The sequence below is a fragment of the Aotus nancymaae genome, unplaced genomic scaffold (genome assembly GCF_030222135.1).
Source record: "Aotus nancymaae isolate 86718 unplaced genomic scaffold, 86718_ANA_hifiasm-v0.15.2.pri h1tg000089l, whole genome shotgun sequence".
NCBI lineage: Eukaryota > Metazoa > Chordata > Mammalia > Primates > Aotidae > Aotus > Aotus nancymaae.
Genome location: NW_026988504.1, coordinates 5777327 through 5800110, shown reverse-complemented (window position 1 = coordinate 5800110; position 22784 = coordinate 5777327). Strand labels below are relative to the sequence as shown.

At 54.7% G+C, this 22784-nt stretch overlaps 1 protein-coding gene across 4 annotated transcripts in view; it reads left to right on the top strand.

Annotated features, from left to right (window-relative positions):
* The window catches only part of SEPTIN9 (septin 9), a 216237-nt gene that overhangs the window by 105259 nt on the left and 88194 nt on the right, over positions 1 to 22784 (top strand). For all 4 annotated transcript variants that reach the window (XM_021670915.2, XM_021670918.2, XM_021670916.2 and 1 more), the window contains one exon: positions 6908 to 7552. In XM_021670915.2, the coding sequence (XP_021526590.2) occupies positions 6908 to 7552 (645 nt within the window). The remainder of the gene's footprint in view (positions 1 to 6907; positions 7553 to 22784) is intronic.

The following is a 22784-nucleotide window of genomic DNA, read 5'->3' as shown; positions in this document are numbered from 1 at the left end:
CTTGTTGGCGTCAAGGTCTGTGTGTAGCTTTTTAAACATTTTTTTTTCCAAGATGGAGTCTTGCCATGTTGCCCAGGCTGGTCTCAAACCCCTGGCTCAAGCCATCCTCCTGCCTCAGCTTCCCAAAGTGCCGGGATTACAGGTGTGAGCCACTGTGCCCAGCCGGTACCACGGGGTGTTTTTTTAAAGAACAATATTGATTATTTTATTCCCTGAGAATGCTAGGTGGCCCACATGTAGTGTAAGCATCTCAGAAGACAGGAAATTGTAACGAGGAACACCCACCACCATTCATTCCATCCAGAGATCGTTATTCTCTGCGCGGGTGTGAGTGTGTGTGTTTGTGCGTGCAAACTGCACATGTGTGTATGAAATGGAATTAGGATTGTCGTATATATCTTGTGTCCTGCTATTTTTACTTAATATCCTCAGCATTTCTCATCTTCAAAAATGTGATTTTGATGATGGTGCAGGCCTTTGACATATGGGTTTAGAAAATCTGAGGAAACGTGGACTGTTTCCAGGGTTTGTGAGTTTAATGCTGATGGAAATGTCCTCATACATAAATCTTTCTGTACTTCTGATTTTTTCCCTGGGATAAATTCCCAGAAGTGGGTCACAGCACACGAACGGGCTTCAGGCTTTTGGAGCAAGTTGAGCTCGGTGGGGAGTGGAGAAGGGACCAAGGGAGGCTTTTGGGAGCCTGCAGGGTTGGAGGCTGGCTTTGGGGAACTGGAATTCACAGATGTAGGAGATGGCTGGCAAAGGTGGGAACCTCCTGCCGTCTGGGGGGTGACACTGTTTTACTTTCCAGTGGCAGCGTGGGGACCCTCCCGACATGACCTGGCCCCACATCTTTCTGATACTCTGCACAGTCCACAGTTCTGATGCTCAGCTGGGAGCCTCTTTTTTTTTTGACGGAGTTTCGATCTGTTGCCCAGGCTGGAGTGCAATGGCGTGATTTCGACTCACTGCAACCTCCGCCTCCCAGGTTCAGACGATTCTCCTGCCTCAGCCTTCCGCGTAGCTGGGATTACAGGCATGCGCCATCACGCCCGGCTATTTTGTATTTTTTTAGTAGAGACGGGGCTTCTCCATGTTGGTCAGGCTGGTCTTGAACTCCTGACCTCAGGTGATCGCCTGCCTAGGCCTCCTGAAGTGCTGAGATTATAGGCGGGAGCCACTGTGCCCGGCAGCTGGAAGCCTCTTGTATGTCCTTTGGTTGCATTAACTCCGTGCAGACCGAGGAGGAAGCTGTCCGAGCTCCTTCCGCTGCGTGGGTCCTGTGAAAACCACTACTCTGCCTAGTTGGTCCCATGGATCTGTGCAGTCACATAGGGGTCTAAAATCTGCAAAATGACAGGCTCGAGAACACTCTGGCTTCTATGGGTGAATACAGACACCCCTTGGGTGCCTCTCCCTCCACAAGGAAGACGCAGATGAATAAAGTGACGAGGACCCGCCCCCAGGCAAGTTATATGGGTTCCCCGTGAGGGTGGTGGCAGGGGGCTTCCAAGGAGGTCTGGACATTGGGAAGATTGGGGGGACTGTGTATGTGAGTGCAGGACCCAGGGCGGAGTTTTAGGACTCTGATGGGGGAGGAGATGCTGGGGGACCCTGGTGACAGGCATCTCTTAATGTTTCCCAGCTGGGTACTACTCACAGTGTCTTCCATGGGGAGGCAGTTGCCCATGAGGCGTCCCTGGCAGGGATGATCTTGTTTCACTGCCAAATATCCCAGCAATGAAACAAGAATCTAGAGTGATGTGATTCCTCCGATGACTCCTCCAACCATCTGGGGTTTTGTGCGACTCCAAGAAGGGGAAAGGAGGCAGCGCTCGCTCCTGTGGGCTCCTGATGCGACAGCTCTGGAGCAGCCACATGTCCGCTGGCCCACAGTGGGCCATTTGTTGAGTGTGATTGTGGTGGGATTGGGGCTGGGCTGGAGAGCAGGCACCCACACTGGCAAGACTGGCCCTGGGCCACGGTGCAGCTCAGGGGTTCCTCTTCCCAGGGGTCTCCTTGTGAGTGGCCTGGGGCTGCTGGAACGAATTACTGGAAACTAAGTGACCCAACAACAAAGACTGATTCGCTCATGGTTCTGGGGCCAGAAGTTTGAAATCCAGGTATTGGCAGGGCCACGCCCCTCCGACAGCTCGAGGGGAGGAGCCTTCCTTGCCACCTCCGGCCTCCATGGGCCCAGGCGCTCCTTGGCTCGGGCAGCGTCTCTGCAGTCTCTGCCCTGTCATCACCGTGTCTCCCTGTGTCCTGAGTCCTGCTCTGACTTTCTCCTATAAGCACACCGAGCACTGGATTTAGAGCCCATCCAGAATCCAGGAGAGTCTCATCCCGGGGTCCTTAATCAGGTCTGCAAAGACCCTTTTTCCAAATAAGGTTACATTCCTGGGTTCTTGGGGTTAGGTCTTGGACATGTCTTGATGGGGGTCACTAGTCAACCCTCTACAGAACCTTGGAGGAAAGTGAAGCTTCGCAGGCTGAAATGGGGGTGAAGGTCTAGTGCTTCCTTCCTCCCTGGGGGCTTCCTCAGGGCTTGTGCCTATCCTGTGATCCAGCCTTTTTTTTTTTTGGATGATGTCTTGCTTTGTTGCCCAGGCTGGAGTGCTGTGGTGCGATCTGGGCTCGCTGCAACCTCCACCTCCCTAGTTTAAGCGATTCTCCCTGCCTCAGCCTCCCGAGTAGCTGGGATTACAGGCGCCTGTCCCCATGCCTGGCTAACTTTTTGTATCTGTAATAGAGACAGGGTTTCACTATGTTGGCCATGCTGGTCTCGAACTCTTGACTTCAGGGGATCCACCTGCCTCGGCCTCCCACAGTGCTGGGATTACAGGTGTGAGGCACCACGCCTGGCCTTCAGTAGGTTTTGGTTGTCTTTGTTTTGTTTTGAGACAAGGCCTCACTCTGTCATCCAGGCTGGAGTGCGGTGGTGTGATCATGACTCACTGTAGCCCTGACCTCCTGGCCTCAAGTGATCCTCTCTCCTCAGCCTCTCAAGTAGCTGGGTTACAGGCATGTGCCACCACCCCTGCCTAATTTTTGTATTGTTTATTAGAGCTGGGGTTTTGCCATGTTGCCCAGGCTGGTCTTGAACTCCTGGGCTCAAGCGATCCGCCCACCTTGGCCTCCCAAAGTGTTGGGGTTACAGGCATGAGCCACCACACCCGGCCTGGTAGGTTTTCTAGAAGCAGCTGAGGCCTGGTGGAAGGGATGGTGTCATGGAGTAGAGGATGTTCAACTCTGTTCCAGGGAGCCCAGACACACCTCCTGCAGCCAATCTCAACAGTCATGCCGTGGTCAGGATGGTGTGGGGAGAGGTGGTGTGGACCGTGTGGGAGGGAAGGAAGGGCCCTGGGAAGGGGCTGGAGCAGGCTCGGCTTTGAGGAGGATTTACAAGAGGAGGAGGAGGTGGCGGCGGTGACGTGCTTGTTTGGGAGGATGGCATGAGCCAGGGTGAGCGCCTCTTCATTTAGATGTCACCTTCTTGACATGCCAGCTGGGACATGGTTTCCTTGGGGAAGATGGACACCCCCAGAATGGGGTGTCTCCTTTTCTCACTGTTCTTCTAGTGCACAGATGTATTCTCTTGCAGTTCTGGAGGCTGAGATCTCCTGGCTGTTATCTAGAAAAGCCCACCTGTGAGCAGCGCCGTCCTGATGGTGGGATGGCCTCTGCCCCTGCTCTCTCAGTGCTTACTTAGAGCTAGTGGGCATAGGGGTGGTGCTGGGCAGAAATACCCCGACAGATCATAGAAGCTGGACGGTAAGCACAGAGGCCAGCTGGTGAGGAGGGAGGGGCCCGTCCATGAAAAGATGCCAACCACTGAAAGAGAGAAGAGACCGGCTGCGGACTGGCACACATGAGCATTTTGTGCAGATGGCCAGTGTGGTGAGGCGTGAGCCACGCAGACAGCTGGGGGAAGGAGGAGTACTCTGGGAAGGGCCAGCTTCGGTTCTAGAATGATCCGCATGTGCATGTGGGCCTGGCTGGAATACATCACTGCATCCGCACTGTAGACTCAATTGTGAGCTCACACTAGGGAGGGCTCTGCTTTGGTGCGGGGTCTTCCGTTATGAGTCGGCCACTGGGGTATGACTCCAAGGGGACTCCCCAAGGAGGGGCTTCTCCCAGTCTCCCAGGGAGGGTCTTTTGCTTTCTTGGTTTGGACCTGGGAAAAGGCCTTCTCCCGTCTAGTTTCTGTTCTTCAACTTGGCCACACGGAAGGGTGCCGAGGACACCTGGAAGCCGGCCCCTGCTCTACAGCGCCCACAGGACAGAGGCGCGCCCTGTGGGGACAGTTTGGACAGTGCTTAGGAGGCAGGGGGCAGACCAGAGGACCACGGGAGGCCAAGGGAACCACATGAGGACCCAGGCATTGAGCTCTGCACTTGCTGGCATCAGCCCGATATACAGTCTGGCTCTGTGTCTACCCCATGCCTCACTTTCCCCATCTGTACGGGGGGTAATAATATTCTTTACGTCCCAGGTTTAAGTGGGTGTAGACGTGATGAGCTTGGTAAGCCCGCCTCATTATACTCAGTTCCGGGCATTGAACGGACTTTCTGGCCGGTGAAAGTGGACATTCAGCTTTTCCTCGGGGCCCTGGGGCTTCTGTAGAATCAGAACAGAGCCAGCAGTTTGCATGGAGGGTGCAGGGGGCGGAGTGGCGCCACTTCGGGAGCCCACACCTGGCATGCCTCTGACTCCAGGGCTCAGGATCCTGCTGCCCTGAGGCCACATGATCAGCCAGAGGTCACTGGCTGAACCCACAGGCGAAGGCAGCCTGTGGATTTGATTTTGTTTGGCCCTACGGTGTTTTATTTTATTTTTGTTTTTAGTGTTTGGAGACAGAGTCTCACTCTGCAGGCTGAGCGCAGTGGTGCAGTCTCAGCTAAGTGCAACCTCTGCCTCCCGGGTTCAAAGGATTTTCCTGCCTCAGCCTCCCAAGTAGCTGGGACTGCAGGCAATCGTCACCACACCAGGCTAATTTTTTATTTTTAGTAAAGATGGGCTTTCACCATATCAGCCAGGCTGGTTGGTGTTTTAAAAAGGGATTGTTTTGCTTTGTGCCAGATTACTCATAAAGATACAGATTTCTACTCTGTTGAGAAGTGAGCAGCCCTGGCCACGCGGGGCCCACGTCCTTTAGGGCAGTGATGGAACTGAGACAGGGCCTGTGACAACGGAGAGTTCCCTGGAGTCCATGTGGCTCCCTGCCCAGCTTCTGGTGGGGATTGAGCTTAGTGACCCAGGATTTTATCTGTGTCCACCAAGAGGGAGAAGTGCCCATGGCTTAGAGAGAGCACCCTCAGGAGTGCCTTTCCTGGGAAGCTGGCAGCTGAGGCCGCCAGGATCAGGCCTCTCCCCTCCCCAGCACCTGAGTGCATTTGGAGGAAGGGAGACGGTGAGGGGAAGGCACTGAAGTGGTCCTGGAGAGCTACTATTGGGGGCTGGGGACCAGCTGTCATCCCTTTTCCTGTGGGCAGGGGAGGCAGTGGTGGAATCTCGTGAGACCCGGACTTGGGGTCCGGGTGGTGGCTGGGGGAGACACTGTGGGTCTGCATGGGGGGCTGTACTGTGGGCCTGACCCAGGAAGGACCTGGTGAATGTGCTTGCCAGGGAGGCCCCTCCCTGCTCTGGCCCTGATAACCGGGAGCGGCTGGCTCTCATTGGGAGTGCGGTTGCGGAGACTGTGAGGGTGGCAGCTTCCCAGGTACCATCGCCACTGCCTCCGAGGGAGCAGACCCCGGTGGAGAACGCAGGATGGCTGCAGGGCGGGAGCTGGGTGTTGGCATCCCTGCACGGGCTGCTGGTATTGGATGGAAAGATGCAGGAGAAGCTGATGACTGAGGAGGTTGGTTCCTGTGGACTAAGCTGGCGGAGCCGGGTAACCAAGTGGTTGGAACTTTGGGCTCTGGCATCAGCCCGATGTACAGTCTGGCTCTGTGTCTACCCCGAGCCTCACTTTCCCATCTGTACTGGGGGTCATGGTATTCTTTATGTCCCAGGGTTAGATGACTGTAGATGTGATGAACTCAGTGAGCCCAGCACTTCGCTGGCGCTCGAAGCTCCCGTGTCCTCTCTTGGTGTCATTGATTGGGTTATATTCCCGCTGCGGTTCTGATTGGTTACGGTTGTGGTCACTTATTATTGGAAGTGTGTCCCCCACTGCGGCTGGTGGTGTCCAGGTGTGTGCCTTGGCTGGAGGTGAGGAAGAATAAAGACAGCCACAACAAGAAGAACATCAAGGCCGGGCGCGGTGGCTCACGCCTGTAATCCCAGCACTTTGGGAGGCCGGGGCAGGTGGATGGATCACTTGAGGTCAGGAGTTCGAGACCAGCCTGACCAACAAGGTGAAACCTCATCTCTACTAAAAATACAAAAATTAGCTGGGCATGGTGGTGTGTGCCTGTAATCCCAGCTACTGGGGAGGCTGAGGCAGGAGAATCTCTTGAACTCGGGAGGTACCACTGCAGTCCGGCCAGTCAGGGCCACAGAGCAAGACTCCATCTCAAAAAAAAAAAAAAAGAGGGAAATAAAAATCTTCTCTGGAACTAGAACATTCCTATGTAGACGTAGCTGGAGCAGGAGGCTGTGTGGTCTACGCTGTGGCCGTGGCAGGACGGGATGGGCAGCGCCTCCTGCTCTAGCCTGCATCTCTGTCCCAGAACCTCTGATGGGTGTCCTAGGATGTGGCTGTCCCTTTCGCCTGCCGTGGGTCTCCTAGGATGGGGCTGTCCCTTTCGCTTGCTGAGACGTGCAGGATGGGAAGAGCCCCGGGGCCCTCACCGCAGCTTCTCCCGCCTTCCTCTGCTGCTCCTTAGCAGTAAACATGCCGGAGTGTTCCTGAGCCATCCACTCACCAACTGCACCCCCTCTCTTTATTTTTCAGCCTTGAAAAGATCTTTTGAGGTCGAGGAGGTCGAGACACCCAATTCCACCCCACCCCGGAGGGTCCCGACTCCCCTGCTCCGAGCCACTGTGGCCAGCTCCACCCAGAAATTCCAGGACCTGGGCGTGAAGAACTCAGAGCCCCCGACCCGCCATGTGGACTCCCTAAGCCAGCGCTCCCCCAAGGCATCCCTGCGGAGGGTGGAGCTCTCGGGCCCCAAGGTGGCTGAGCCGGTGTCCCGGCGCACTGAGCTGTCCATTGACATCTCGTCCAAGCAGGTGGAGAACGCCGGGGCCATCGGGCCGTCCCGGTTCGGGCTCAAGAGGGCCGAGGTGTTGGGCCACAAGACGCCGGAGCCGGCCCCTCGGAGGACGGAGCTCACCATTGTCAAACCGCAGGAGTCAGCCCACCGGAGGATGGAGCCCCCCGCCTCCAAGCTCCCTGAGGTGCCCACCGCCCCTGCCACTGACGCAGCCCCCAAGAGGGTGGAGATCCAGATGCCCAAGCCTGCTGAGGTGCCCGCCGCCCCTAGCCCAGCCCAGACCCTGGAGAATTCGGAGCCCGCCCCTGTGTTTCAGCTGCAGAGCAGGCTGGAGCCCAAGCCCCAGCCCCCTATGGCTGAGGCTGCATCCCGGAGCCAGGAGGGTGAGTCCCAGAGCACGGGGTCTTGGATACTGTGGTCACGGGGGACCGGGTTGTTGGCTTTGCCACAGAATCTTGCAGGAAGCAGCTGGATATGGGTGGGGGGTGCTCCCCGGGAGCCCAGGAAGATCGGAATGCATGGAGATGAGGGTCTGCAATCTCAGGGGAGGTGGCTGTGGCTCTCTCTGCCTGATGGGGACATGCCAAGATGCCCCAAGTGGGACTTGAGTGAGAGTTTGGAAAGATTCTCTGGGCTTCAAGGAGCCTCCTTTATTGGTCGCCATGGGCCGTCGTAGGACCTCTGTCTGCTGTGTGTCCCAGGAGGCCTGGGAGGCTTGGAGAATGAGGAGCCATATAGGAACCATGGCAGGCTCGTGCAGGGGTGTGGGACAGGGTCGGGCTGAGACCCCTGGATGGGCTCTCACATTCCGGTGGCTCCTGCTCGAGGAACTGCAGGCTGCCTGGACGTGTCCAGCAGAGGCCGAGGGCTTGGTGAAGGGAGGAGGGACATATGCCTCCTGCAGCTGACATCGGAGCTTGTGGCCTGGTCCTCCTCCTCCCCCGGGAGGGATGCTTGTGGCAGAGGGAGGGGAACATGAGGAGCACCTTAGCCAACAGGACAAGATTCTCAGAGCACTGGGAAGGGGTGCCCAGACCAGGGGGCTTCGTGATGGCTGCACACAGCTTTATTTGGTGGTGCCCTTCTGGAGAGAGGAGAGAGGACAGGGGCTCTGGCCGTGTCCTCAGAGGGCTCAAGCCTGGAGCCATGTGACGTGGAGCTTACTGGCAGGGGATTGTTGCCAGTCCTGCGGGACACGGCCTGTTTGGAAATGCCAGGCTGTGGGACATGGTTGGGTCCTTTCTCAGAAGCGTGCTGCCGGGCTCCAGAAGGGATTGTGTGTTAAGGTGCCAGCTGGGTTAGAAGCCCCTCGAGAGCCAGGTTCGATTCTGGGCGCAGGACTCAGAACTCCAGTAGTGTGTTCAGTAACCATTCTTTGGGCTGGATGAACAGCACAGTCTAGGTTTTTGATTTACCTTTTTCTTCTTCTTATTTCTAATTGTGGTGAAATACACAACATAAAACGTGCAATTTTAGCCACCTTGCAGTGTACATTTCAGTGGCATTCAGTACATTCAGCCCGCCATCCATCTCTGGGACCCTGCCATCCTCCCAAACAGAGCTCCGTTCCCATTAGACCAAGCTCCCCATCCCCCTCCCCCAGCCGCTGGCAGCCACCATCCTACTTTCTGTCTTTATTATGAAATAATTTGACCACTCTAGGAACCTTGTATGAGTGGAAAAATAAAATAATTGCCCATTTTGTGTCTGGCTCATTTCACTCAGTGTGACGTCCTCAAGGTTCATCCGTGCCATAGCGTGGGTCGGAATTTCCTTCCTTTTAAAGGCTGATAATATTCTGTTGTGCGATGCAACTGTGCTGTGTAGCTGTTCCTCCATTGCTGGACCCTTACGTTGCTTCCATCTCTCTCTAAGTCCCTGCTTTCCATCTTCTTTGGCTTTTCTTTGATTTTTTGGAGATAGTCTTGCTCTGTCTTCCAGACTGGAGTGCAGTGGCGTGATCACCGCTCACTGCAACCTCTGCCCCCTGGGCTCCAGTGATCCCGCAGCCTCAGCCTCCCGAGTACCTAGGACCACAGGTTGTGTGCCACCATGCCTGGCTAATTTTTAATGTTTTTTGTAGAGACGGGTTGTCACCAGGTTGCCCAGGCTGGTCTCCAACTCCTGGGCTCAAATAAGCCTCCTGCCTCGGCCTCCCAAAGTGCTGGGATTATAGGCATGAGCCACCATGCCCAACTTTTTTTGGTTTTTCTTGAATGAGAATTCTCCAGTGGTCAGTGGGCTTGGGAGCTGGGAGCACATGGGGCCTGGAGAGGGCACGGATGGGGGGAGACCGGTGCTCTACGTGCTTTCATGGTGTGGAGCTCACATTTGTCTTGGCAGGTCTGAGGCCTGGGACTCTGCATTTCCTACAGAGGGGGCATCGGAACACACTTGAGTAGCCAGAGGCTAGCGGGCCTCGGAAGGTCCTTTCCAGCCCTCGGTGTGTGAGCCCATGTTCCCTCTCTAAGCTTGACCCTGCAGAGCCACCCCGCCCCACCCACCGGTCTCGGTGACAGCCTGCCGATGGCGCGGTGTCAGGACAAAGGCATGGGCATTTTGCAGAGTGGCAGGAGCCCGCTTCCTCCCCAGCCTTCTGTTGATGCGGGACCTTTGTTTGACGTGCCGGATACACCCCCTCCTGGGTTGATGTGTTCACACTCAGCTGAGTCAAACAGGATGTGGCTGGGGAGGCGGTTGTCACCAGGCCATCTAAATCTTGGTGACGGCTGGTGCTGGATGCACAGGGACATGGTCCTGGCTCTGGGGGACAGGTTGGGGGGATGTCCATGGGGATCTATAAGGCCGTCCTCCTCCAGGGGCAGACACAGCTCAGCCCCTAAATTGTGCCAGAGATTGTGCCAGGAGCCAAGCCCAGGGACATGTCCTGCAGACCGTGCTTTCTGAAGCTCACCGAGCCGTGAGCAGGATGTGTGGGACACAAGGAGTGCCCAGGGAGCATCCCCAGCAGTGGAAGTGCAATTTCCTCAGGCCAGGAGGGGAGGGAGAGGCAGACCACGTGGAGACAGCAGTGCTCAGAACTGGCCGGAGCCTGGAGCTCTGCGGGGACGGTGGCTTTCTCCGTGGAACAGGGTGTACACGTTGGAGCCCGGGCGTGGGAGAAAACCGTCAGCATCTCAGACCCTCAGACAGAGACCCATGCAGGTGGGAGTCCAGCTCGCGTGGAGAGGTCTGTGGGCTGGACTGAGGGTCCTGAGGGCCTAAGCAGGTCCGGGTGGAGGAAAGGCAGGGAGAGAGGAGGGCAGGGCCTTCCCGATGGAGGGGTGATCCTGAAATCCGATGGGAGTGGCTGCTTGGGGGGCCCAGGCCTCAGGGAGCCCCGCTAGCTCCTCTGCTGAGGCACTGCCTGCTTGCTTCTGTGTCCTCCCCTCTCTGTCGTGACTGTTCTGGACACAGATCCAGCTGTCTTCAACTCAACTTCCTGCCCCATCTTTCCTGCAGGCCCAGCAGGCCCAGCAGGCCCATCCCCTTCTGCCCCTCCATGCGGGGCTAGATTGGGAGCTCCCTCAGCCCCCATGTGCACTGCTCTGACCAATCTCCGAGGCCCCCCTGCTCCCTGAGCACCAGGGATCCAGCTGGCACAATGGGGAAAAGGATCAGGGAGGAAGGGAGTTCTGTGCCCTCTGAGCAGATGCCCAGCCCCTTGGCCTCTGCCCCTGGGGGGGCGTCTATGCTGTAGTTTGTGTTCACCCCAGAGCTGTGGGTACAGGGCAGGGTCTCCTGGGGCCCCAGCTGAATTGCTCCCAGACTGACTTTCCCAAAGCACAGCACTGCAGAGATCTCTTCCCGCCCTGACCCTTCACTGCTCACTCACCGTAGGCCCCTCCACTGTTGATTCATTCTCCTGCTCAGCTCACACCTCTGCTTCCCAGTTTCTCCTGCTTTGGTCTTCCCTTGGTCTCCCACACCTTTCCTCACAACCTCTTTGCCCTGACCTCCTAACCTTAACCTGCTTCTCTTTATATCACTGCCTTGTTGAACTCCTATGCATCCCTCAAAACCCCATTCAAATACGTTGTGTTCAGCTTGGGTTATAAATGATTTGTGTATAAACTTTCTTTCTTCTGCTAGACTTTTTTTTTTCAATGCAAAAATAGTTTCAGATCACAAAAAGTAATTGAGTACCCTTTTTTTTTAAATGCAGGAAGTACAGAAATAAGAAAGAACCTAAAATTTACCTGTAAGCCAGCAATATCCACGCTTAAAGTTTTGCTGCATATCTTCAGAATTCCTTCCATGCCCCCACTAGAGTCTGAGGGTGGGGCTGTTGTCTGTTTTTTTTTTTTTTTTTTTTGAGACGGAGTCTTGCTCTGTCGCCCACAGGCTGGAGTGCAGTAACATAATCTCATCTCACTGCAACCTCTGCCTCTGCCTCCCGGGTTCAAGCAATTCTCTGGCTTCAGCCTCCCTGTAGTAGCTAAGACTACAGGCGCACGCCACCATGCTCAGCTAATTTTTGTATTTTTAGTAGAGACGGGTTTCACCATATTGGCCAGGCTGGTCTTGAACTCCTGACCTTGTGATCTGCCTGCCTCAGCCTCCCAAAGTGTTGAGATTACAGGCGTGAGCCATCATACCCAGCCTGTCTTGGTTTTTATAAAGAATCCCATAAGGGGCCAGGTGCAGTGGCTCATTCCTGTAAATGCAGCACTTTGGGAGGCCGAGGCAGGCAGATTTGCTTGAGCCCAGGAATTTGGGACCAGCTTGGGCAACATGGAGAAACCCCATCTTTACAAAAAAATACAAAAAATTAGCAAGGTGTGGTAGCACGCGCTTGTAGTCCCAGTTACCCAGGAGCCTGAGGTGGGAGGACCACCTAAGCATGGGAAGCTGAGGCTGTGGTGAGCTGTGGTTGTGCCACTGCACTCCAACCTAGGCAAAAAAAAGAAAATCCCATAAGGTACCGAGTGAGTGACTTGGACGTAATAGGTAAGCCATGAAATTATGCTGAAGGAATGACCCACTGGTGGTGAAACGGGGACAGCCACTTGTGGCTCTTGTAGGCAGATGTAGTGATCACCATGAGGCAGCCCTAGGGACCAAGCGGAAACTTTCCTGGTCAACTTTACCCACAGGGCACCTGGTCTCTCATCGGGATGTCATGCTGGAGGGCCCAGTGAGTGGGTGCTGGCTTCAGCGTGGGGGTTCTGGAAGGGTCTGCATTTCAGGAGGGAGTGTGGGCACTAGATGGTTGAAGGGGAGGGAGAGGAGGAGAGTGGCTGCAGAGGGCACAGGCCTCCCTGCCCACTGCTCCGCACCAGGGTCTGGTGAGGTCTGAGCTCTATGCTGGTGCAGCGGGCTCTCGGGTTCCGAGGTTCTGGCCCTGCCCCTGCACTTGGCACCCATCTTGCTGTCCTCCCCCAGAAGGGCCCTCGTCCTTCGGTGTCATCCCTGGTCCTCTCAGGCTCTGGGTGGGGATGGCCTTGCCTCCTCTCTTGGGTCCCTGTTCTTCCCCTGCCCTCCCCTCCGCCATGGGTGCCTCTGGGCGGGGTGGGGCGGGGCTGCAGCACCCAGGACTGAGCCTGTAAGGGCGGGCCAATGGCTCAGTCTCCCCCCACCAGAGTTTCCCTCCTCCAACTCCTCAGCCACACCAGCCAAGTTTCCCCAGGGCTGCCTTATAAGGCGGGTGCTCCGCGCTCGTCCGTGGGTCTGGTTCTCTGCCTTCTTGGGATGCTCACTGGGGGCATGAGGGAGGCCAGGCCCAGTGCCCAGCTCAGTTCTGGGCATGTCCTGGCTCTGCCCCATGGGCCAACTGGTTCTGAACCATCACTCCAACCCTCCCAGCCTCAATTTCTTGAAATGTCAAAAAGGCATCTGTAGAGATGGCTGGGGCTGAGCTCTCGTGTATCCAGCCACCCCAAGAACTGAGAAGGAAGTCCTCAGTGCTGGGGCTCCTTGTGAATGGGTGTGAAATTGGGGCGGGGTAGACGTGGCAGCATGTCTCGGTAGTTTGCCTGTGACCGAGAGGGTCTGGAAATCTTTGTGGTGTGGGTGGAGCACTGAGGAGCTGGGAGTCGGGCCCCCAGAGCCGACGATGGTGGGCGTGGCTCTTAGCATTCTTCCTCCGCACCAGGGCCGGTGCTCCAGGAAGGGAGGAATCTCAGTTCAGACAGCAGCGGCTGCCAGGACAGTGTTGAGTTATAGGGTTAAACAAAGCACAGGGCTCCCTGGAACCGCCCAACACAGAGCAGTGAGGTGGAGGCTTCGTGAAAGTGGGGTTGGAGCTGAGTCTGGGGGCGGTGGCTGGGCATCGGCCTGCAAGGGAGGAACACCTACTGGGCCCCAGAAGTTCCTGGGTGGGGATCAGGGACTGTGAAGTCAGGGAGAGGGTGACCGCCGTATGGTTTAGGGAGGGCCCCAGGCTCCACAAAGGCCCACAGACGGCGCAGCTCCTGGCCCCTTGTTTGCAGGACACCCACAGATGCTCTGAGTCTATCCCCGGACTGTGGACTCCCCGCAGGCAGGGTCCGTAGGTCCATCCAATACCAGGCATAAGGCAGGGGGCCTTGGTGAGCATAGAGGGACTCACTGGTGTCTGATGAAGCGGTGAGCTTGGATCGCGTCATGCGTCAGGCCCTGAGCCCACAGGAGTTTTCTGTGTGGGTTCACGTACTTCTGTTTCTGGAGGGTTAAAGGCCAGGTGTCCAGAAGGCACAGACGTTTCTGTTGGTCTGTCTCATCCGGAAGGCCCCGCTGCTCCCACCTCCTCCCATTTTCCTGAGCTGCTTCCAGAGGGCACCCAAGTCCCCTTTCACTTTGGGATTGGGTCTCTTTCTCTTTCCTCTTCGTGGTTTTTTTTTGAGACGAAGTTTCACTCTTGTTGCCTAGGCTGGAGTGCAATGGTGCGATCTCGGCTCACTGCAGCCTCCTGGATTCAAGCAATTCTCCTGCCTCAGCCTCCTGAGTAGCTGGGATTACAGGCATGAGCTACCATACCCAGCTAATCTTGTATTTTTAGTAGAGACAGAGTTTCACCATGCGGTCAGGCTGGTCTTGAACTCCCAACCCCAGGTGATCCGCCCACCTCGGCCTCCTAAAGTGCTGGGATTACAGGCGTGAGCCACCGCGCCTGGTCCTTTCCTTCTAAGAACAAGTACCGTCCTTCTCCTAGCTGTCCCTGGAGCTGCTCAGGTCTGTAGCAGGAAGTCCCCCATGTGCTGGGGGACCAGGAGGACCAATGAGGGAGAAGCGGCCAGGCCATGTGTGTCTCCTTCATGGGGGGACGGGGTGGGGCCAGAGGACAGAGCCTGGCTCCAGGGCCCAGGAAGGGAACCCCTCCCCTGCCCGGCCTGCCCAGCTGCCTGCCAAGCCCTGTGCAGTGGTGAGAGAAAAGGAGGGCCAGTCCGGGAATGCAGCGGGAGCCGAGCAGCTGCGGAATACCTTAAATAGAGCACGCAGCTGCAGAGAAGGGTGGGGTGGGAAGGCAAGCGCTGGGGTTGGTGTCTCTGCTCCGCCCCCTGCAGCCCTGTGGCCCTGACCACCCAGTCTGGCCCCAGGATGGAGCCCCGGCCCCCAGACACATGGCACCGGCTAAGGCTTCCTCTAGGCACTTGTCCCAGGAAGCCAGAGCAGCTGCCAGAAGAGAGAGGAGCTGTGTCTGCACCCGCAGCCTCCCAGGCCCAGGACAGCTGCTGGGATTGAGGGTCTGTACAATGGCGAGCCTGTCCGGAGGGGCGTGCCCTGGCCAGACAACCACGCTCTGTGCGGCATGGACAGAGGGCACATTCAACCCTGGAGGAGCATACTCAGTCTCCGCCCGGGGCCCCGAAGTGTGGGCAGCCCCTGACCAGACCCTGGGTTCCAGCAGACGGCCTGAGAGGATGCCCTGTGGTCCAGCCTGACCCACTGTATCACCTGGGGCCTCATGTCTGAGAGCTGCAGGGAGGCACTTCCTCGGCTGGACTCCACTTCCTCTCCGAGATTTTCTGTGGGTGTGATAAGTGACCCTTTCCCCCACAGTCCAGCGGGGTGCCTGGGGTCTGGGTTGTAACTGACAGGCTAGAGTAGCCCATGGCCAGGCCTGAGCTTCCTTTCCATTCTCTCCAAATGCTGAGCCCAGGAAGGGGTTAAAGTGGAGATGCTCTGATTAGGTTAGGGGAGGCATGGAGCTCCCCCCGCCCTGTCCCCTCATCCCACTGCTGCCACTGGGTGTGCTCTGTGGAGCCCCAGGACTTTTAAGGAACCCAGACTGGAGATTCCTGGTCTCATCTAGTGCAGGTGAGGGGGAAAGTGATTTGTCCACAGTCACATGTCCACCGTCACATGTCACCGTCACCACACCTGGGTCAAGCTAGATTCCACGCCACGGCCGCAGTCTGAAACCTGGAACCGGGAATGGCCCTGAAAATCACTGATTCCGTCTCCCTCCTTCCAGAATGGCCTGTAGAGGTTACGATGTAGACGCCTGTAATGCCTTGCCCGCCCGTGTGTGGGCGAAATGGTAGAGGCGCGCCGGCTTTGCCGTCACACTGCCTGGGTGCTGTCCCTGCCCTGCCTGGTGGCTTGTCCTCTCTGGTCTGTTTTCTCATTGTAGAAGTGGGCACAGTGCCTCCAGAGCAGTGTCGTTAGAATGAACAGTGATAACTCGCGAAGCAGGGCTGGAGCGCCTGGGGGATTCCCGTTAAACACACAAAGAAACAAAAGCTGAGCACAGGGCTTATTTCCTGAGCAGGCAGGCTTTGTCTGAAGCCCTGAGCAGCACCTCATGCCACTAACCCGTCCCTGGGTTCCAGGCCAGTGGCATTGCCCCCTGCCTCTCCCGCTGGGAAGCTGGTGTTTAGAAGCCCCGCTCTGTGTCTCGGCCCCATTCTCCTTGTGACCTTTTCCTTTCTTCATCCTAAAAAGCGTGGTGGTGCACGTCTGCAGACCCAGCAACTTGGGAGGCTGAGGCAGGAGAATCGCTTGAACCCAGGAGGCAGAGGTTGCAGTGAGCCGAGATCGTGCCTCTGCAGTCCAGCCTGGCGACAGAAAGAACAAGACTCCATCTCAAAAAAAAAAGAAAAAAAGGAGGCAATGCCCAGCCAGTCATTGTTAGATAAAAAAATGAACATCGCATGAAATTTGGAAAGGAAGTTTTTCTGTCCCAAGGGGTGGCCATGTTGACAGCTGGGTGTGGCATTCTCCTTCTGAATTTTATTTGTACAGAGTCACTCAACTTGTGTGAAGAGGCAATGTGTAAATATAGACTTTTCAAGAACGCAAAGGAAATCAGACTTCTGCAGGCAGCTTTTGTTTCTTCCGTGTAACAGCACCGTTGGTGCTTGTAGGCGTAGCACGTCGCTTTGTTTTGAGATGGAGTCTTGCTCTGACGCCCAGGCTGGAGTGCAGTGGTGTGATCTCGGCTCACTGCAATCTCCGCCTTCTGGTTTCAAGCAATTCTCCTGTGTCAGCCTCCCAAGTAGCTGGGATTACAGGTGCCCAGCTACTGGGCTAATTTTTGTATTTTTAGTAGAGACGGGGTTTCACCATATCGACCAGGCTGGTCTCGAACTCCTGACCTCGTGATCTGCCCGCCTCAGCCTCCCAAAGTAGCACGTTCCTTTTAATGGTTGTGTCATCAGGTGTCCTATGGCCCTGCCAGGCTTTTCCAGCTTCCCCCTGTGATTGAGAGGCCACAACAGCTGTTCTTACACATGTACCTGAGTGCGCATGGCTGTAGGATGGGCCCTTAGGAGTGAACTGTATCAAGGATGTGCCCATTTAAATTTTGATCTGCCAGGCGCAGTGGCTCAGCCTATAATTCCAGCACTTTGAGAGGCTGAGGTGGGTGGATCACCTGAGGTTAGGAGTTCAAGACTAGTTTGGCTAACATGGTGAAATCCCATCTCTACTAAAAATATAAAAATTAGCTGGACGTGGTGGCTTGCGCCTATAATCCCAGCTACTCTGGAGGCTGAGGCAGGAGAATCGCTTGAGGTTGGGAGGTGGAGGTTGCAGTGAGTGAGATTGTGCCACCGCACACCAGCCTGGGTGAGAGAGCAAGATTCTGTATCAAAAAAAAAAAAAGCCCCTAAAGTGGTTACTACAATTTTTAGGACCCCTCCCCTCGCCGGCCTGATCAGTGTCTGCCCGGCCCTGTACAGTGTCCAGCGGGGAGGTCCTGTACCCTTCACCCCTGGCTGAGAGCCAAACGCTTTGCAATTGATGTTTTATTTTGTGCATCTCTGTCAAGCAAGAGGGATTATCTGTTCGAATGTTACAGGCCACGGCCCTGTGTTCTCTTTTCATTTGGATGGTTCATCCTTTTCTTGTTGACATTTTTAAAAAAGTATTCTTTGTAGGCCAGGTATGGTGGCTCCCACCTGCAATCCCAGCACTTTGGGAGGCTGAGGTGGGCGGATCACTTGAGCTTAGGAGTTCGAGACCAGCCTGGGCAACATGGCAAAACCCTACCTCTCCAAAAATTAGCTGGGTGAGGTGGCGCGCCTGTAGTCTCAGCTACTTGGGAGGCTGATGTGGGTGGATCATTTGAGCCTGGGAGTTTGAGGGTGTAGTAAGCTGTGATTGTACTACTGCACTCTAGCCTGGGTGATAGAGTGAGACCCTGTCTAAAAAAACAACAACAAAAAAGAGAGTTATGTGTACATCTTTGTCACAGTAGGTACAAGTGTCTTGTCCCCAGCTGCCTACTTTTGATTTCATTTCTGGGATGTTCTTCCAAACAGAACGTTTTAATCCTGATGTTGTCAAGTCTCTGCTTTCTCTTTTAGCTTTTGGAATTCATGTTCTGTTTAGAGGTCTCCTGAGTTCTGAAATTATAGGAAAGAATTTCACCCACATTTTCTTCTAGTACTTCTGTGGTTTCATTTTTATGTGTTGAAATCATGAATCCATTGGAATATATTTCAGTTTCAGCATCGAGGTAGGCGTAGATGGTATTGCCTGGATACACAGCAGCGAGCTTGGTCAGGAGTGGGTGGGGCGTGTGTGTGTGTGTGTGTGTGTGTGTGTGTGTGTGTGTGTGCTATTTTTATCAGTTTTGGTGTCTGTATTGTGCTGACTTAGCAAAAACAATTTGGATGCATTTTTCCCCCCTCTGTGTTCTGGAACATTTTAAGCAGCAACATAATAATCTCTTTGTTAAAACTTTTCAAGAATTCACTTGTGAAACCATCTGAGCCTGATACTTTTGTGGGAGTCTATTACTTTAAAAACTTAAATTTTTTCCATGGGTGTATGATTTTTGGAGTTTTTCTTTCTTCTTAAATTTCATTATTTTTTTTTCCTAGAAAAGCCTCTTTTAGCTTATTTTAAATCCTTCAGCATATTCCGAGGGGGTTGCTTTAGCTTGCTCTGTGAGGACGGCGTGCAGCCAGATAACTGACATGATTAATCAGCAGGGCACGATCGATCAGTCAGTGTGTAAACGTGACTGGCTGTGGCTGGTGTCCTGGGATGCTCCGTGGTGAAGCGCAGTGTGCAGTGTGCAGTGCAGGGTGGTGTGTATTCTGAGAGGGGATGAATCCAAAGAGCCCTTGCACCCTAAAGAGAGCGCTCCCCTCCCCGAGGCTGCAGTCTTGAGTCTTGAGTAGGTGGTGACAGGGGACTGTCTGGCGGGCTGAAAGGTCCCAGCAGGCCAAGGGCTTCAGGAATTATGGGAAGTTTGGAGTTGCCAGAGAGCGGCTTTCAAAATCAGCCTGGACTTCGGTCTCCAGAAAGGAGTTTGTCACCATGAACCAGACACAGCTGTGTATGGCGGGGAGGATACGTGTATAAATGAAACAGAATCTCCGTGATGGAATTCTTACCTTTACCACGCCTCTGCTGCACTTTGGTAGTTTCTATTTTATTTTTCCTCTCTCTCTTTTTTTGTTTTTCTTTTTTTTGGAGACAGGGAAGGCTTTTTCGTTTTTTTTTAAAAACAGCTTTATTGAGATTCAAGTAAGTTACTATACAATCCACCCATTTCAAGTGTATAATTCCATGGTTTTTGGTCTCTTCAGAGAGTGCAACCATTATCACCACAACTAATTTTAGAAAATTGAAAATTTGGGAAATTTAGAAAATTCTTTTCTCAAAAAGAAACCTTTAGCTGTCAATCCCACCCTCCTCCTCCACATCTCCTTTTTATCTCTGTGGATTCTAGACATTTCTCTTTTTTTCTTTCTTTCTTTTTTTTTTTTTTTTTTTTTTTGAGATAGGGTTTCATTCTGTGGCCCAGGCCAGAGTACAGTGGCTCAATCTCTGTTCACTGTACCTCCCTTTCCCAGGCTCAAGCCATCGTCCTACCACACCCTCCCACCACACCCTCCCTAGTAGCTGGAATTACAGGCCTGCGCCACCACGCCCGGCTAATTTTTGTGTTTTTTGTAGAGATGGGGTTTCACCTTATTGCCCAGGCTGGTCTCGAACTCCTGGGCTCAAGCGATCCTCCTGTCTTGGCCTCCCAAAGTACTGAGATTATAGGCATGAGCCACTGCACCCGGCTGATTCTAGACATTTCTTGTACAGAGAATTGTACGTTTGGCCTTTGTGTCTGGCGTCTCCCCTGGCGTCACGTTTCCAAGGTCCATCCACGTTGTAGGAAGTGCCCGTGCTTCCCTGAGTAATAGTTCACCGTGGAATGGACCGTTCCATTGTGGACAGACATGTTGCCTTCATCAGCTGAGGGACATTGAGCTATCGTGAGTGCATTCTTTTCAAATTAAAAAAAAAATGCTGGTTACCACCCACTGGATAGTTTTCTTGGCCCACAGTGTGGGACAAGCCGACCTGGGTGAGGGCAGGGAGGTGGCCAGGTGGAGGCGGCTGGAGCGGCCCTGGGTTACTTCTGCGCAGAGGTGCAGAGGCAGAGCCTGAGCAGCTTTCCTGGGCAGATCTCCGTGCCAGGAATGTTTGTTTATTCAAGAAACCTCAGCCAGGCAAGGTGGCTCACGCCTGTAATCCCAGCACTTTGGGAGGTCGAGGCAGGCAGATCACCTGAGGTCAGGAGTTTGAGACCAGCCTGTCCAACATGGCAAAACCCTGTCTGTACCAAAAATATAAAACATTAGTCGGGCATGGTGGTGTGCACCTGTAGTCTCAGCTACTTAGGAGCCTGAGGCAGGAAAATCTGCTTGATTCCAGGAGGCAGAGCTTGAACCCAGGAGGCGGAGGTTGCAGTGAGCCAAAATTGTGCCACTGTACTCCAGCCTGGGTGACAGAGCGAGACTCTGTCTCCAAAAAAAGAAAAAACAAAACAAAACTCTCTAGTGCTGCCCTGTGCCCGGCACTGAGGCAGGGGGCGTGCAGCTGTGGCACCTGCCCGCAGCCCACCAGGCTCTTGTCTGGAGCTGATGTCCGACAGAGGCACACGAGGAAAGCATGGTGAGGTGGACGGTGCAGAGGCTTAAGGAGCAAAATAAGGCAGGTGCAGTGGCTCAGTGGCTTCTGATGGCCTCGAGGAGCATGGGCAGGACAGGCTGGGGAGGGGCCTGGAGAGCAGGGCCGGCTGGGGCAAGGCGTGTCAGGCACTTGTCAGGAGCAAAACGTAAGGGGACCCCAAAGAGCTCGGGAATCAACACAGACAGTGTTTAATGCAGTATTTTTAAGTATTGAAATGATGCAAAGTAACCTCCATGATGAAAAGATGTCGGAATTTTAAATAAAGACAAGCCCAGCCCTGCACGTGCACAGCCCTGTCAGAGTTTGTTCAGCATGGAATTTGATTTGTTTAAAATGTTACTTTAAAATATTATTTGATTACTGGATTTTTTTGGTGCTCCCTTAACTTTTGCACCTGGGCGAAGACCTCACCCTAATCCCAGCTGGAGAGGGTCAAGGGCTGGTGAGTTTGGCTTTGGACCTGCAGAGCTCGTGGTACCTGAGAGGTGGGGCCAGGAACAGGAAGGAGCTGGCGGGAACGGCACCCCAAGTGGGATGGGGCCAGATCAGAGCAGTACCTCGGCCCTTTCCAACCCCTGTTTTTGCTGCTAGATGACTGGCATCGGTGCCGAGGCCCTGGCCCTCTGAATGGAGTGTGATGGAGAGGGAAGGGTGCTTTGTGTACCCAGAGATCCAAAGGAACCGAAGGATAAATAATGAGGCCGGGGAGCTCTTGGGTCCCTCCGTGAAGCAGTGGCAGAGCCAGGGACGTGCCGGCAGCAGGCAGGGAGAGAGACGTCTGCGTCCATGCCTGGAGCCAGCTGCCCCACCAAGGAACTGGGCGAGGTTGCGGTGGGAGGAAGACCTCCCGAGTCCTGCATCCCCCGAAGCATAACTGAGTGCTTGTGTGGCTTGGGGGTCACTGGTCCGAGGACAGTCCTGCCCTACTTAGCTACGCTTTGAAGAGCCACCGGGATTCAGACAGCAGTCCTGCTGGGTGGCAGGTCATCCATCCTCCCACGTTCCACATGGGAACTGGATGCAGAGCGCCCGGATGACTGGTCCCAGAGTGTCTCTGACACTCCCAGTCACCTCATCACTTAGACCAGGATAAGATGCAGGACCCCAACCTTGAGTCTCCCGTGGGCTCCATTCCATGTGCTCCCATAAGCCACTGGGCCCACCTCCTGGCTCCAGCGCTGCCTGGGCATTTGGTGTCTCGGTTTCCTTGTCTGTACAATGAAAATAACAGTTCCAGCCTTCTCGAGGAGTTACAAGATGCTTTTCATGTGAAGAGCTGGGATTTGGAACCAGTCTACTTGGATTTGAATTGTGGCCCTACTCCTAATCTGTGGCTTTGGGCCAGTCTTGCCTCCCCATGCCTCAGTTTCCCCACTTATAGAGCCATCTCATTAAGTTGTTGGGAGAATGAACATAAGGAAGTGCACTGACATGCCCAGAGCATTGTGATTTTACTTATTATTACCAAACCAGGCACACAGTAAGTGCTTAATAGATGCTCGGTGTTGTTTCACGGACTCCATGTGCCTTGCGTGTCTCCAGTGGCCGAGCTCTCGAGGTGGGGAAGCTCTTGATGAGTTGCGGGAGGTAATTAGAAAGAGGAGGCGGCAGGTGCAAGGGCTTGGGTGACACCTGTGGACAGAAAGAGGCCGGCGGACCCTGGTGTGGCCGGTGGCGGGGGCGGAGGCGGCAGGCGGGGGGGCGGTCCTTGCACATAGAAAACGTTTCCTGCATCCAAGATCCTTGTAACTCCGGGACACAGCAGGCAGAGGTCTGCAAATTCCGAATCACAAACCCAGAAAGGCACAGATCATTCGTAGGGAGAACCAGAAACATCATACATTGTAGTGTGTGTAGAATTTTCCAGGTAGCCAAACAAAAGCGCGTTTCTAACTGAAGCTGGCAGAGTTCCTGGGGACTTGACGCCAGTCAAGGGCTGGTAAGTGGAGATGCAGTGTGCAGGAGCCATTCTTTTTATTTGCAAATGTTTGCCATCTTTTCTATCTATATCCGTGTTCACATGAGGGCCTTCATAGGCCCACCCTCCACCCCCACACTTTGTTTGCTACCAAAAAATATTTTAAGAGTTCCTCAACTGCACATTCTCCTGTGGAGCGGTGGCTCCAGGAACCCAGCCTCGCTGGGGGCCGGGGCCCCGCAGCACCTGCTGCACAGGTGTTGGTCATTAAAACTGAAGTGGTCATTTGCCGTACTCATGGGCCCTCGGGGGCTGGTGGCACCTGGGCACACAGGCCAGCAGCGGCCTCCCAC